The 16,921-nt window shown below is 36.8% G+C and overlaps 1 protein-coding gene across 1 annotated transcript in view; it reads left to right on the forward strand.

The window, feature by feature from the left end:
- The first annotated feature begins 654 nt into the window (after nt 1-654).
- The window catches only part of slc6a17 (solute carrier family 6 member 17), a 30,372-nt gene continuing 14,105 nt past the window's right edge, over nt 655-16,921 (forward strand). Inside the window, exons 1-4 of the mRNA XM_051904083.1 lie at nt 655-1,011; nt 8,069-8,485; nt 13,357-13,514; nt 16,231-16,357. Coding sequence (XP_051760043.1) covers nt 8,191-8,485; nt 13,357-13,514; nt 16,231-16,357 — 580 coding nt within the window. The 5' untranslated portion in view covers nt 655-1,011; nt 8,069-8,190. The remainder of the gene's footprint in view (nt 1,012-8,068; nt 8,486-13,356; nt 13,515-16,230; nt 16,358-16,921) is intronic.

A 16,921-nucleotide genomic window follows, 5' to 3' on the forward strand; every position in this document is an offset into this window, starting at 1 on the left:
TGTAATTCATAAGGATGGAAATCTGAAAATGATCTCAGACAAAAGTATTTTACATTAACCATCTATTCGCTTTATGGGATGCATTCCAAATCACACTCTATCTTTAGGACTGATTAATGGGATGGCTATAAAAAACATCTGCTGAAGACATTAATCAGTGATCTGCGATATCCATCTCAATTCACACAGCAAAATTGAAAAGAAACTCAATTGAGCCAGACCAGCCAGAACCAAAGACGGTATAAATCCTCCAATGTCAGGAAGAAGAATGAGTTAGACACAATCAGACTCATCTGCAGGTGCGAAGAAATAGCCTTTCTCATAGCAGACACTGTCTTTTCTGAGAGAAGAAAAAGCATCAGTAGAGCTCCAGATTTTAGCCAGTGTCATCTGTCGCTGCTTTGATGGGTTCATAATCGAGTTTATTGATTTAAAATGTGGGGGAAACAACCTTATCTTGAACTAAATAAGACATGACTTGTACCCCTTTGGACAGATTTGGACACCATTGTGGATTTTAAAGGTAGGAGGTAAGTACTTTGCAATCGCCAAAAGGTATTTCATCAGAATTTGGACGGGACGGGATGGGATGCGCAGATTACGCGTCTGCTGACGTATGAACGAGTTCGTGACTCATGCGTATGCCTATAGTAATTTGCTCTCTGCCAATAGTGTAAGGAGAAATAAGTTGTGCTTTGAATTTTAACCGCTGGAAGACAAATCAAAGAGTGGGTTGGTTAGAAGTGTTGTCGCGGACAACGCCCACGGATGTGTCAGCGTGACCCCAAAGTTACTATTTTGGGCTGATAGAGAATACACAATAGTGCGCGGTGGGCTTTGCGTCAGGCGGCGCGCTCACTCACTCTGCGCATTTCTGGACAGGTTCAGTCGTGAGCGCGGAAACGGCACATCATCGAGGATTCATTCTATGGGAGCCATCAAATTGATTATTGTCAGTCATTGAGACCTATTTGAGCACACTCGCATCTAATTCTCACTCTTCGACATCCAGTAAGTGACCATGTTTTCTCTTCATTTAGTACGCGACGTGATAAAAAGATGCAAGACATTTTTCATCGATGATGATTGCCTTGTGGCAACTTATTTTGTATTCCAGTCATGTATAGAGCGTTTTATCACGCTGCACGCAGTTCATGTCGATACTTCACAGCAGCAATTTCAGGTCATTTGTTTGGTATTTACTTGGTTTCTCATGTTATCAGAGGCGCGTCAGTTTTAGGTCAACGTGACACAAATATTTGACCTTGAGGATGCTGCAAGACGCGTGGTACTCTTCACATACATGACAACATTAAGCCCCGCGGGGTCCACGTGTTAGTGTTTTTAAACTGTGCTAAGCGTTTTGCTCGTGTCGATTTGTGGTGAAAGATCAGTGAATGAGGGAGGGTTTAGGTGAATTGTATCATTGACCGTGACTGCAGTCAGGCGCATCCTCAGGTGATGCTTGAGCTGTCGAGTTACTCTGAAAACCTGACGAAGATGCACGTGATTTATTTAATTACATTTCTCGTTTTCGTTTGTGTATTAAGCCAAACAATTATGTTTGAAAAAGTGAATATAAAGGTGAAATTTTGAAAACTGTTACGGTATGGAAGTTAACGAGTAGTTTGTTGACGCAATTTGTTGCGCTAATTACTCCCTCATTCGGGGGGTCGACCAAATTGTCTTTTTGGCAGTTAACACCATCTTAAAGTCAAGATGTGTTAAACAAAACACAAATGTTGTTTTTCTTCTTGTGATATAATTAATAAGCTATAATAAATAATCGAGTTATAAAGACAGGAGTTATGTTTTGTTGTACGTCCGATACTGATCGTCGAACAACTTATTGTATCGTTGTTATGGTAGGCTTATGGTTATCTTCTTACTCGAACTTCTTTTCATGAGCATTTGACTAGGCCTATACACTTATAGAACTGTTCAGCCTATAGAAACAGTTTTCAGAAATTGCTAGTAAATTTTACGAACAATTACAAAGAAACAGGAAGTAACACATTGATTTAAACGTTACATTTTTGAAAGACTGAAATAGTATTTTCTTGTAAAATGTACAGTAATTTTTATGTGTGTTACTTTTTTGATGCAACGTTTGTCATTCTGGAAACGAATGAAATACTATATAGGCTATGTTTGGGGTCAGCAAGATTTATTTTGAAGAAATTTAAAGAAATATTTTTCAAGGAAACATTTCAACAGCATTTTCAACAATATCATTTATCATATTGTTGTTTCTTGTAATAAATTGTTTTTCAGTGTTCATTTGTCACGTTGGATAAGAACATCTACGAAATGAATTAATGTAATTATTGTACCATAGCCCTATACTTTTCAATACTACCCATCTGTCCTACCAGTGCTTGCCTTGGCTTCTATTACAACAGATTACTTAGCTTCTCATGAAATTAATGCTGTAGTCTTAAGATTCATTTGAGTTTTAATAAATCAGAATAATATGCTTAAGTTATACAATTAATGGTGCAATATGTAAGAATTTTGCAGTAAAATATCTAAAAACCACTAGGCCAGTGTTATATATTTTGTTCACTTGAGTACTTAACCCTAATGTTTCCAACTATTTGTAAATCTTGAAAAAAATAGCAATTTTAACCAAGGCTCCGGGACGTGTGAGGAGTCGCCTGTCAATTGCGTCATATCCGCGTTACCCTCGGTTTCCGGGTTTATTTTGTAGAAACCACGGAAACACCAAAGACGCTTTAATATATTACATGTTTTAATAGACAAGGGCGCAACTGTTTTGGTACATTTATAGACAGAAAACTAATTATTGTTATATAGCTCAACACATTTAGTCTTATTGTTTAAATCTACATTTTTTGATTTTTTGCGAGTACCCTGCTTTACCATGCCTTAGAGAAAAACACTATTTTGTCAAGTAACATAGCATAATCAGATGCAGCTTTATTTTTAGTAACAGTAATACAGCATTTTCTCCATCATACAATACGTTTTAAAATTAATTCCATGCCATTATCAACACAAGCCATCCAGCATTTAATATGATGTTCTAAAATCGATCTCGCTTACTGCAGTGTGCAACAAATGTGTCTCACAGCAGCCGCCGAGCGAACGCACAGAGTAACGTTATAACATCATTTTCAACACACTCAAATGTATCTAATATGATAAACAGAGCTGTGTTACCTCATACTTATGACCGGAAAAGCGGAAGCAGCGCCGGCAACTGCGGCATAATAAAAGTTCCGCTGCTCGCAAGGCGTGTGTTGCGCAATCGCTCCAGTGACCTCGTTCAGCTCCCACAACACTCGGTCCTGCTCTGCTTCATGCTACAGTAATGTTAATGATCGCATCTATGAACATGATTTCTGCCTGAGTCCTATCCCGATTATTTTCTACCGGCTGTGAGGTGAAGACCACATGTCCCAAGATTCTGCGCTCAAACTTGGCGTCATCAAGCTACGCCTTTGTTTTAAATAGGCCTGTAGCGACCTCTAGCGGACAGAATTTTTTACATATTGTACCTTTAAATAGCCAACAGAACACTCATCAGGAAAAATTCATCTCTTGTGGCCCAGTTTCTCATCTTTTCATTTTCATGCTATGCGTCTTTCTTTATAGAAACATTCAACGTTGTTGAAATGTAGGCATGTACATATATTTAAAATTAATACATTAACACCAATTTCAATTGGGAGGGTATAATAAATAAAAGAATTAACAACTTATTGTTAATAGATTTAAATAGTTTTCGCTGCACCAAAAGGCATGTTAATTTCCCAAATATCTATGTCCACTACCCAAAGAGGCTACTGGTTTTCATAATGTCTGCCACCAATTAGTTTTTCCTTAACATTAATGTTCTGGCATTGAGGGAGCAAACACTTTATTTATCTGTTCAGTTAAGCATTTAGTGTGTAGTACAATATTTGAAATATTGTAGTACAATTATTGTAGTAGCAATCCTACAAATAAATACACTGTACTACTCTTCTAAGATGGATATTGGAGACATATACAGAGAAGTCCTCAGAATTCACATGATTCATTTGGTATTACATCAGTGTGATCTTTTCCTGAACATGATGTATATAAATTACTTGCTACATATGAAATTTGATTGCTTATTATGGAATTCGATCCAGGATTTGACCAAATTTGGTTCATGGATGCTCTCAAGCCCTGGATAGATGAGCTGTCACTCACTGTTCTGATATAGAGAGCATGCAGGTTCACAGGAAGCAGAGATGTGAGAATTTCATCAAGCTTTATTGCCTAGCAACCCAGACAGATAATATGTACATTTGCACATTATAATGTGCAGTTGAATCAACAGGATATTTAGTTATATAGACCATTATTGCTAAGGGAAGCCGTACCCAATAATAGGCTCTGATCAGCAACACATTTTATATTCTTGGGGAAATTGTTGAAAAATGCAATCACCAGCAGGGAGGCTTAGATTTGGGTGTCTTAGTTGAATTCCTCAGAATCAACTGACCAAGCGCGTTCACTGCATTATGAGTGATCAGCACCCCTGAGTGTGTTAATACACAACAAAATGAGACTGACTAAGCACAGGGTGAGCAGCATTCTTCAGGTCTAGTTTGCTCCCTACTGAAATATAATCCCTTCCATAATAATGACGTAGAAGACTGACTGGCCTGCTGCCCGGACAGGCTGTTTTGGACTTGAACACTGTGCAAAATTTCACAGTGGGTGCAAAAGTTCAAACTCAGTGTGTGATGGCCCTTTGATGGTTTTATCATCATTGACCATGTCACAAAAACAATGCACTTGCTAATAATCTCATATGATGTGTATGTTTGCTCTTAAAAGTAGTTGGATTTCTCCTCGTATGGTCCCCCAAGCAGATGTGAGCCTTTTTGGAATGCGGGTTGTAGGTTGTCATGGGCGGTGGGTGGGCATCGCCTAGCAACACAGCAGCGTTTTGTGTCCTCTTGTATTTGAGATAAGCTGTATAGATTTTTTTTCTGTGCCTCAGGCTGCTTCTCATTACTAAAGATAAACAGAGGTGGGAAGAGCAAAGATGGCGGCTTTGTTGCCACATTCCCTAGTCATTCAGTAGATAAAAATCTCAGCTCATGCATCACCTCTCCCTTATTTATCATGAAAAGCATCCCTATGGTCTAGAGTAAAAGCTTGTCAGTGACTGCCTCTTTTTTAATCTCAGGCTGTGATTTGTACTCATCCATTAGTTGAACACTAAACCAAAATTCTTTCCAGTAGGCTGCTGATAAGACCCTACCCTTTAAGACTATGACACCAGCCTCTAGGACCCAACATAAAAAATAAATCAATACTTTAGGCAGCAAATAAACAGCCTTAAGAGACTATATGGAGTGAAATTAGGCTGTTAAAGGTACAAAAATTAACATGGTAATGCATTTAGTACCTATGTAAGGGAAGACAACAAAATACTGTGTAAGTTTTGTGTTCAGAAGTTCACTTGGATGACACATGTAGCAGAACCATGTGCATAAAAATGAATGCAAACCCTGAACTCACACCAAAACTGTAATAAATAGCTTTCTCCACACTGTACTTGCAAATGTAAATTTTCATCAAAAATGAAAAAATCTAAAAAAACTTTCACTGTTGTTTGATGGTCTTCTCATTAATATTTTTATGCAGAAATTTTATACTTATTGAGCTTGAGTTTTGATGTTAATTCTGCCATACAAAGTGCAAATGGCTTTTATTAATCATCCCATATAAATTTGATTTATTGATCAATTATAGAATGAATTATGTATTTATATACACTACCATTCAAAAGTTTTGGTTAAGATTTTTTGAAGAAACTAATACTTTTATTCAGCAAAGATGTATTAATTTGACTGTAAAGACATTCATGTTACAAAAGATTTCCACTTCAAATAAATGCTGTTCTTTTGCACCTTCTATTCATCAACCCTTAAAAAATAAGTATACTTCATGTTAATTTTATTAAGTATACTTATGCTGCCTTCACGTGCTATCGGAAACTTGATAATTCCCAATTCTGAAGTCGTGATTAAATGCTCATCGCATTCAAAAATGGGAGGGCATTCATGTGCAATATTTACCTAGGAAACTCGTATTTACGATAATTCCGAGATCACGTGAAGTCAGCATTAAGTAAAGTTTAAGTATATTTTTAAGTACACTTTATGTAGTATACTAATATCAATGGACTAGTAGTATACTTGTAAGTATACTATTTCAAAACTACTTTGGACTAAACTGGCCCACTTTTTAGTGTATCAATGTATACTTTTAAGTGTAACAGTAGTAAACTTTGAGTACACAACTAGTTTACAACTACGTATTTTGATTGTACTGCAACTAGGCTATGCTGCAAGTGAACATACAGCTATACTGATAGTTTACTAGTCAAATACTTGTAGCACATTTTTTAGTTTATGAAAGTATACTTTGAAGTATACTCTCAGTAAATTACTAGTTTAGTAGTTTTATGCTGCCACTATACTTTTAAGTTTTCTTTAAGTGAACTTAACATCATACTTATAGTTTACTTTTGTACTTTTACTATGTTCCTATTTAGGTATTAATTTTTATATTTGAAATATACCTTTAACTGTACTTTAACTCTTTCCCCGCCAGCGTTTTTTTAAAAAGTTGCCAGCTAGCGCCAGCATTTTTGATAATTTTCACAAAGCTTTCATGGCCCCCAGAATATTTTGTTATATGAATATCTGAACATGTAATATATGAAAAGAAAGAACAGAGCCTCTGCTTTTAAACAAAAACAACAACAACAAAAATATTTTATTCTAACGTCACGCATTCTTTTTTATCAGCTCTTGAATGTGGGTTTCATTTTAAAAAGCAACATTATGATCAAAAAGCTGAGAAAAACGTGTTTTTGTCCAAGACTACATTTGGATCGGATTCAGAACAATGATCAAAACATAGATGGAGTTGATCAAGTCCATAAACATCCCCAAAGCTTGCACAGTCCTATACCTCTTCCTGGGTCAACGTTTCATCCGGTAACGTTAGGAAAGTTTGATTAATATGCTGTTTCCTGTTAGATGTACACAAGCAATGCTTCTATCGCTTGTTTCTGCTTCTTCTTTGCTTATGTTTTGATACAGAGATTCTGTACACTTTCAGAAGATGTGTAATAGCACCCTCTACCGTATAACTGTGAAAACATGAATTTCCGAAAAATTCTGTTAAAGGGAATGGGGAAAGTACGGAGCCCCAGACACGACATGCAGGAAAAAAATAGTAGGCTAAATCGCGCGCACGATTTACTAACTAGTTCCCTCGATTTATAAATCAAGCATGATTTATAAATCGAGGTAACGATTTATTAATTCGTTCCCTCGATTTACTAAAACGTGCGCACAATTTATATATCGTTCCCTCGATTTACTAAACGTGCGCACGATTTACTAACTAGTTCCCTCGATTTATAAATCAAGCATGATTTATAAATCGAGGGAACGAAATAGTAAATTGTGCGCACGATTTAATTTTTTTTCTTGCATGTCATGTGCGGGGCTCCGTAGGAAAGAGTTAAATACAACGTTCTGTCATTAAACTCTGGATGGCACAGGCTATGTCCTTAACTCATCTGCTTGCAATCAGATCATTTTCCATAGCGTACAGCTGATTGGTTCCTGTTGAATTAGTAGCCAATAAGCTTGCATGCTCCACCTTCAAATAACTGGTGATATTTTACCATGGTTAATACCAGTAGGCTTGTACTGTTCAAAACTGTAATGCAGAGGGTCAGAAAAATCTTCCCATCTGTCCTACCAGTGACTGCCTTGGCTGCCATTACAACAGATTGCTTAGCTTTTTATGAAATTTATTCTATAGTCCAGAGCCAAAAGCAATCCTATGATAGTTTTAATAAATCAGAATAATATTTAAGCTTCAGCTATAAAATTCAACAGCCAACAGAACACCAGAAAAATATTATTTTGTTAAATGTAACACAAATGGACATGAATTTAGAAGATGATTTGGTCTATCCCATAGCCATAATTTCGTCTCTTGTAGCCCGATTTCTAATATTTTCATGCTCTTTTCACAGGAGCACAAACCTTCATTCTCCACACCTGTATCAAGCCAAAGGGGCAGTTATTGTGACCTCCATTCTGCCCTGCTCCTCTTTCACACCTTTAATTGTTGGGATCACCACAATACGGCACAGCCATGCCCAAAAGCAGTAAAGTGACTCAGCGCGAGCACAGTAATGAGCATGTTACAGAGTCTGTGGCCGACCTCCTGGCGCTGGAGGCCCCCATGGACTACAAGAGCAGCCAGATGAGCATGAACATGACAGGAGGGGGCCCTCCGCCCATAGGCAAACCAGACATCTCCCCCGACCTGGAAGACGGTCGACCTGCCTGGAACAGTAAGCTGCAGTACATCCTGGCCCAGGTGGGCTTCTCGGTGGGCCTGGGTAACGTGTGGCGTTTCCCTTATCTTTGCCAGAAGAACGGAGGAGGTGAGTTACTTATTATTGATGAACATTCTCTTCTATAGAAAACAGAAATGTTAATGTACTGGTTGCTGTTTTCCATCCAACTACAGTGGGTGGGGACAACAGATTTCAATCTCAAAAAGGCAGAAAAGCACCAATTAAGATTCATAAATGATTTCCTCAGGGTTTTTGCACTGGATTTCATCCAGTAGTTCATCAACATTTCTTCCAGTGTGTTCCAATGTGCAGTGTTGCGCTTCTAAACCTATCAGTATATTTTGGCTTTAGTATGACACCAGCCTCTAGCACTTTTAGTATAAAACTAAATCGATACCTTTGGCAGCAAATAAACAGCCTTAAGAGACAGAGGGAGTGAAATTAGGGCTGTCAGAAGATGCGAAAATTCAGTGTCTTCTATGTCTTTTTTTGTAGTTAACATGTTGCATTTAGTTCCTTTGTTAGAGAAGGTAACAAAATACTGTGGTGGGTTCAGAAGTTCATTTGGATAACACATGTAGCAGAATCATGTGCCCACACACATTGTGTATTCCTCAAACTGCATCAAAATGCACAACGATCGCAAACCTTGAACACACTCCAAATCTGCAATAAATTACTTTCTCTACATTGTACTTGCATATCAAAAGCACCATAAATGAATCATAAATGTTTTCTAGAAAGTAAAATGTATTTGTATAGCACATTTAAACACAGCTTAGCTGAACAAAGTAAATTAAACAGCATACATAATATAAAATGACATAAAATAATACTCAAACAAAACGGCAAGATCGTGGGACATTCAAGAGTGCTTCATTAGAAGATCTTAAGGATCTGCTAGACGAAAAAGGGAGGATCTTTAATGTAAGATGGGGCTTGGTCATTAAGAGCTTTAAAAACAAACAACACCATCTTAAACTGGATCCTAAAATAAACCGGGAGAAAATAAAGAGAGACTAAGATTGAAGTCATATAGTCATATTTTTTTGGTCGATGTCAACAGCCTTGCAGCAGCTTTCGGGACCATCTGAAGGTGATTTACATTGAGTTACAGTAGTCTAATCGCAAGGTAATAGAAGTGTGAATAACTTTCTTCAATTATTAAGTGATACAAATACATCTTATCTTTAATATATAAATATAATTATAATAATTAGTTGTGACCTATATTTCAAGTCTTTATAAGCCGTATGATAGCTTTTTGTGACTACCAGAATGTTAGTTATTCTTTAATAATCTTCATCTCCAGTGAGCTGTTAACCATTGTGACCGGATCATTGAGTTAGTGCTCAAGAACTGGATCAGACTGATTAGTGAACTGATCAATCAGGACAGTTTTGTGAACTGGATAAACGATTAATTAAATAGATCTGACACAAAAAATGATTCATTCACACATTAGACTTTTCTCTTATGAACACGTCAACAAGAGCTAGGAGAGATGTCAACATTTGTAGTGAATGACAACTTAATTTTCAGCTTCTTATACAAAGCTGTTGTATGATTTCAGAAGACTATTTAATAAGTCTTATGGAGTATTTTTGGAGCTTGACAGTCCCAGTCCTTTCATTAGAAAACAGTGGCGTGAGTGTGAGTAAATGATGACGGTGAATTTACATGTTTGTGTGAACTTTTCCTTTAATGTTTTCACTCTTCTTTATTATTCTTTTTAGCTCTGAAAAATTTCCATTGAGACAGTCTTTTTTGGGTCAGCTGTGTGCCTTGTGCGCTGTGGTCTCTCTAAATTTATTAAGCTGACGATGGTGTTATTTAGGGCAGCAATGTTATATAGGCTGTTTAAAAACAGGATAGTCAAGGCCAGTGTGGTTTTGATTTGCGGATTTACACGTCGTGATACAATAATTTTCCTGCTGTCTTTGCTCTTTGGCTGCTTGGACTATTCTTCATTGTTCGTATCCTCCTTTAATCTGAAATGTACTATTTCATGCTGTTTCACGGTCTCTGGTCAGAAATGTGGTGTAGAATGACTTCAGGAAATTAATGATTTAATGATAACTGAATCAGCTTAGTCTCTTCAAAGTTAAATATATCCACAAAATATAATGAATTTATGTAATCCCATTAAATTGTTTAAGCATAAAAATTACTGTTGTAAAAAAAAAAACAATGGCAATGGGGTAAGAAAAATTAAGATGTATTCTCTAAAAAAAAAGTGAAGCAAAACTGATAAGATATTAAGACATGTACGTATATGTTGTTTTAGGTATCTTTAAATATATTTACTTGAAACAAGACAAAAAATATAAGGAAAATTCGTTTTTGCTTTCCATAATTTATTACAAATTTCTGAAAAAAAAAAAAGATTTATAATTAAAATAGTATAGTAATAAACTATATTAAAAAGGTTTTAAAAAGATAGTCAGACACAATGATATCTGAAAGTGAAACCTGACACCTTAATTAGATCGTCATATCTTGTCCTTGCTTGTCTAGCAATTATGAATGTTTCCCAGAAGGCCTTGTTTACGTTACGCACCCTTGCTCTCTCCATCTTCTCTCTTCCATCTGTCCCTCCATCTCTTTCTCTCTCCTCTCTTTTCTCTGCAAGACTTGTTGTTTGTTTCCTTTTCATTAGTCGCATGCATAAATAAAGCCCAGACAAAAAGCCTCCACGAAGCAACATCGAACACAAAAGAAATGCTGTAATCAACCTGATAACAAGCCCTTCATCATAAGCTCAGACCAAGAGAGTGCTTTACTGTGATCATCTCTGGCTCTAATTACACTTATAACCTCCCAAGAGGATGGGTTTGTGGTCATCCTCCAGCACTGTGCGCTCCATGTCTATAGAAGCGGTTATTTTCGGATTGTTCTTTGACTTCAAACAGAGGCTGCTCTGCTCAGACCAAAATCTTCGTCACCATGGAGCTAGTTTGACGTCAGGGCTCAGCAGCATGACTTGCTGTTTTATTCTGTTGTCTGTCTGTTCATTCATGCCTTCTGAGGCTCAGGCTGTCATTAGTCTATAGAAGATACCATCTGCTGCATCTGGGTGGTTGAAATTATCAATAAAATCTATGGAAAACAAAACATAACTAAGGCATGAAAATAATAAAGCTTTGCACTTGCTCTTGTTCCATTTGGAAAAGTAGTAAGTTAAACCAAATTGTGTCATATAAGTTTAATATATTTCAAAATATGGTGTGACAGGTCATATAGTTTGTTAAAAGAATTTCTATGAAGAAAATGTCATATTTATTACTAATCATTAGTTTACTGAAATCAAGTTTTTTAAATGTAATCAAAGAGAAATATAATCAGTGATCCAACTATATTGCTTTTGCCTTCAGAACTGCCATAATTCTTCATGGAATAGATTCATCAATGTGCTGGAAACATTCCTCAGAGATTTTGGTCCATATTGACATGATAGCATCACGCAGTTGTTGCAGATTTGTCGACTGCACATCCATGATGCAAACCTCCCATTCTACCACATCCCAAAGGTGCTCTATTGGATTGAGATCCGGTGACAGTGGAGGCCATTTGAGTATAGTGAACTCATTGTCATGTTTAAGAAACCAGAGCTTTGTGACATGACGTGTTATATTGCTGGAAGTAGCCATCAGAAGATGGATACACTGTGGTCATAAAGGGATGGACATAATCAGCAACAATACTGAGGTTGGCTGTGGCATTTAAACAATGCTCAGTTGGTACTAAGGGGCCCAAAGTGTGACAAGAAAATATCCCCCACACCATTACACCACCACCAACAGCCTGAACATTTGATACAAGGCTGTTTTCATGTTGTTTACGCCAAATTCTGACACTGCCATCTGAATGTCACAGCAGAAATTGAGACTCATTAGACCAGGCAACGTTTTCCAATCTTCTGTTGTCAAATTTTGATGAACCCATGCGAAGTGTAGCCTCAGTTTCCTGTTCTTAGCTGACAGGAGTGGCACCTGGTGTGTCTTCTGCTGCTTTAGCCCATCTGCTTTATGACATGTTGTGCATTCAGAGATGGTCTTCTGTAGACCTTAGTTGTAATGAGTGGTTATTTGAGTTACTGTTGCCTTTCTATCAGCTCAAACCAGTCTGGCCATTCTCCTCTGAACCTCTGACATCAACAAGGCATTTTTGCCCACAAAACTGATGCTCACTGGATATTTTCTCTTTTTCTGAGCATTCTCTGTAAACCTTAGAGATGGTTGTGCTTGAAAATCCCAGTGGATCAGCAGTTTCTGAAATACTAAGACTAGCCAGTCTGGCACCAACAGCCATGCCACGTTCACTTAAATCACCTTTCTTCCCCATTCTGATGCTCAGTTTGAACTTCAGAATGATCGTCTTAATCGGGTCTACATGCCTAAAATGCATTGAGATACTGTCATATGATTAGCTGATTGGATATTTGTGTTAACGAGCAGTTAAACAGGTGTACCTAATAAAGTGGCTGGAGAGTATTTATATACTGTAAAATGAATTAAATACTGTAGTTTGAATCACTACTATATACTATATGATTTAATGTCTTACATTGTTTCATGTAGTTAGGTGAGTCTATGGCCTAAATTAAATAAAAATATAACAAAATATAAAAGGTGACCCCTTTATAATATATTTTACTTTAAAAAAATTAATGTAAATATAAAATATGAAAACATGAGTAAAAAACATGTCCCAGGCAGTCACAGAAAGTATTTTGATTTTAGCAAAAAAATATTTTAAGATAATTTGCTACTTTTTTATATGTATGGGGAAAAAAAGCTTACAGGAAATAAAGTCTGAAAGGATTTTTTTTTTTTCACACTGTGGTGAGTTCAGTGTGCTGTAGCTTGATTGATCTTGGGCTATTGGTTGGTCATTAAAGACACTGTTGTAAGGACATTACTCTCTGTGTTTACAAGTGTCGCTGTCTCTCTTTACAGGTGCCTACCTTGTTCCATACTTCATCCTTCTTATTCTTATTGGCATCCCACTCTTTTTCTTGGAGCTGGCGGTTGGCCAGAGGATTCGTCGAGGGAGCATTGGAGTGTGGAATTATGTTTGCCCACGACTCGGTGGCATTGGAGTGTCCAGCCTGATGGTGAGTGACTGATGTTCTTTTAAAGGTAGTGGACTGAAACACATGACACAAATGAGCAGTCGTTCTCGATTGAGATAATGTTGCTTAACGTGGTTTAAGAATGTTTATGCGTAAATGGAGGGCATCAATTTTTTGTGTGAAAATGGTTGCGTTTAAATTGTTGATTTTAAAGGGCTAGTTCACACAAAAATGATTTTTTTTTGTCATTAATTACTCATCCTCATGTTGTTCCAAACCTATAAGACTTTTGTTCATCTTCGTAACGCAAATGAAGATCTTTTTGATGAAATCTGAGAGATTTCTGTCCCTCCATAGACAGCCTACGCAATTTAAACTTTGATGCATCATATAAAGTTCATAAAGAGATTGTAAAACTAATCCATATGTATTCCAGATTTTCTGAAGAGACATGATTGCTTTATATGATGAACAGATGAACATGAATTTAGGCTTTTATTCACATGTAAACATTCATCAACTCACACATCAGTTGTGGTAAACAGAACCTCAAGCATGTTTGCTTGATGCACGCAAGAACCAATGAGGTTCATTCTCATGTATTATGCAGCACGTTTGAGCTTCCGGAAGAGATTTGTTCTTGCGCTTCATTCAGGTTTGGTTGAGCTTCTGATTGTTCGCTGATCAATGTTTATATGTGAGTAAAAGCCTAAATTAAATCTGTTCATCATAATATGCGTTCAAGTCTCTTAAGAAAATTTGGACTAAACCACTCAATTCATATGGATTAGTTTTACGATCTCTTTATGAACTTTTTGAAGCGTCAAAGTGGTAGTAGCGTAGCTGTCTATGGAGGGACAGAAAGCACTCAGATTTCATCAAAAAGATCTTCATTTGTGTTCCAAAGATGAACAAAAGTCTTTCAGGTTTGGAATGACATGAAAGTGAGTAATTAACAACAGAATTTTCATTTTTTGGTGAACTAACCCTTTAAGGGTCAAAGGTAAAAGTGGAACCAAACTTTAAATACAGTTATATAGACAAGATAAAGTAAATAATTCTTCATGGGTTACAAACTCCAGACTTTAAATTGTGAGTGTCTGATGCACGTTAGCTCAGATTGATGCAGTTTCAGATTCTAGTTCAGATGCTAATGCATTGTTGAAAAAGGGTCACAATACAATGAGGAGCGTGTGAGTTTCAGGCCAATAACCAATGTCATTTTCCCCCTTTATTTTGTTCTGAAGGCCTTAGTAGAAGCATTTATTTTTGATGAGTCACAGACCTAAAAGTGCTAATTCACCAGCAATTCTGTGCTGCATCATCCATTACTCAAATCAGTTTAATATGAGCACAGTCACGCAACCTATCAGATGGGTTTCGATCTTAAAATATCACTCTGTCTGAACATTTAATAAATTTATTTTCAGTCTCAGCTGCACCTGCGCTTTCTGGTTTTCTTTCATTGTATAAGCAACTGCACTTTGGAGATATAGCAAGTCAGCAAGTATGTTAGGCCTTTTGGGAGGTGATGGTTATATACCGTAAGCCGATGCACCAGTGCGGAAATCTGGTATTGTGCGAATGCTATTTATCAGCAGTTTCTTGGGAATGGGTTTCTCAGTAGTAAACAGCTGAATACAAATATATACACATATAAAAAAATATATATATATATTATTCTGTTAATTAAAAATATTAATTGTAGTAATTAAAAATGAACATGTCTTGAATATCTTTTGTATTGTATTTAGTATTTGGTAGTCTGAATGAGACTTCTGGATTCATTGACTTCAGATTGGGAATCAACCTTGTTTGTGTTAAACGTCTACTCAAAGACAATGAAATAACATGTAAGGAAAGCCATTTTGATACCACAGGCTTCTAAAACAGCCCACAGTTAAAATGACTGTAGAGAAACACTCAGGGACTATATGTGGCTGTTCTGCTGCAGCCTCAGCTATTAATACCCACGAAGCTACAGCAGAAAGAAGGTGCTTCAATTATTCACTAACTCAATGTGCTGTGACGTTGCAAAGAACCATTACGGCCCTGTTACAGACTTCAGGGAAAAATCAAGGGATAGATTTGCTGTTAACAGGGACAAGTTCCTAAACCCTGAACATACAAGGTATTTCAGCATACAATACACATTCATTTGTGTTCTGTTTCTATTTATGCACAGTATAAATGGAGTAATACTATTGAGTTTTAAGAGTTAAAAGACTTCAGAATTTATCCATAAGAGATCCGATCATATATTAGATGAGACTCCAGGAGCCAGACTTTTGACTGTCAGCACAGTCTGGGGCACATCACCGCTTAACTGCCAGGAGGAGATACTCTGACTGAAATTTACTGTAAAATGACCTTACCATAATCCTAAACTGGCATGTAAGCTCATTCAGACATCACCTTTGAAATTTGGGGATTTATGTGTAAATTCTGTGGTTTCTGTTCGTCCAATATAAGTAACAATTTTTCCAAGGCATAGGTAAAGCAGAAAATATTCCTAGATGAAGATTCCCAAAAGGTGCCAGACCGCTAGACTGGATTTTGCCACCTCTTGTTATTTTTAGTGTACAGTATGGCTCAGATGTTCAGCAAACAGACTATAGTCAAGCAAAATGTGCCTTACACTAGATGAGAGCTTTCCAGGGTGCTGTTTTTTTTTTTTTTTTTTTTTCAGTATTACCCCCTTAATTATTTTATGTTTGTTAACCAATACCATTTGTTCTTTCTTTTCCCTATTCTGCAGGTGTGTGGTTTTGTGGGTCTGTATTATAATGTGATTATCGGCTGGAGCATCTTCTACTTTTTTCAGTCGTTTCAGTATCCTCTACCCTGGAGCGAATGTCCCATCAGGAGGAATGGCAGCCAAGCCTGTGAGTGCCCTACAGTTTCTCACATAATGACCATAAAGATTAGAGGCATGTCATTTTTCGTGATACGTTTCATTTAGTACAACACTTTGCTTAATGAAAAAAATTGTGGCACAGCAAGAAGCTCTTGACTTAAACAACAGACGAACTCAATAAGATTGCAGTCTGTTAAGCATCACCATTTGTGGCTATTAGTGACTTGTAGCACTGCAGTCTTTCTTAAAGGGTTAGTTCACCCAAAAATGAAAATTCTGTCATTTATTACTCATCCTTGCGTCGTTCCACACCCGTAAGACTTTCGTTTATCTTTGGAACACAGATTAAGATATTTTTGATGAAGTCTGAGAGCTTTCTGTCCCTCCAGAGATCATTTAATGCATAGCTAGTCATGGATGATCTCTTATTTAAAACAAAATAAAACAAGCATTAAAATAAGCTAAAAAGACTAAAAATCAAGATATTTCTTAGTATTTGGTTATTTTTATAACCAATATACATCTTTCTAATTATGCCAAGCTCTAAAATATTTTTATTTGCCAGAAATCGTGAGTGGAGGGGCCTTCAAAT

The sequence above is a fragment of the Ctenopharyngodon idella genome, chromosome 8, assembly GCF_019924925.1.
Source record: "Ctenopharyngodon idella isolate HZGC_01 chromosome 8, HZGC01, whole genome shotgun sequence".
NCBI classification, from domain to species: domain Eukaryota; kingdom Metazoa; phylum Chordata; class Actinopteri; order Cypriniformes; family Xenocyprididae; genus Ctenopharyngodon; species Ctenopharyngodon idella.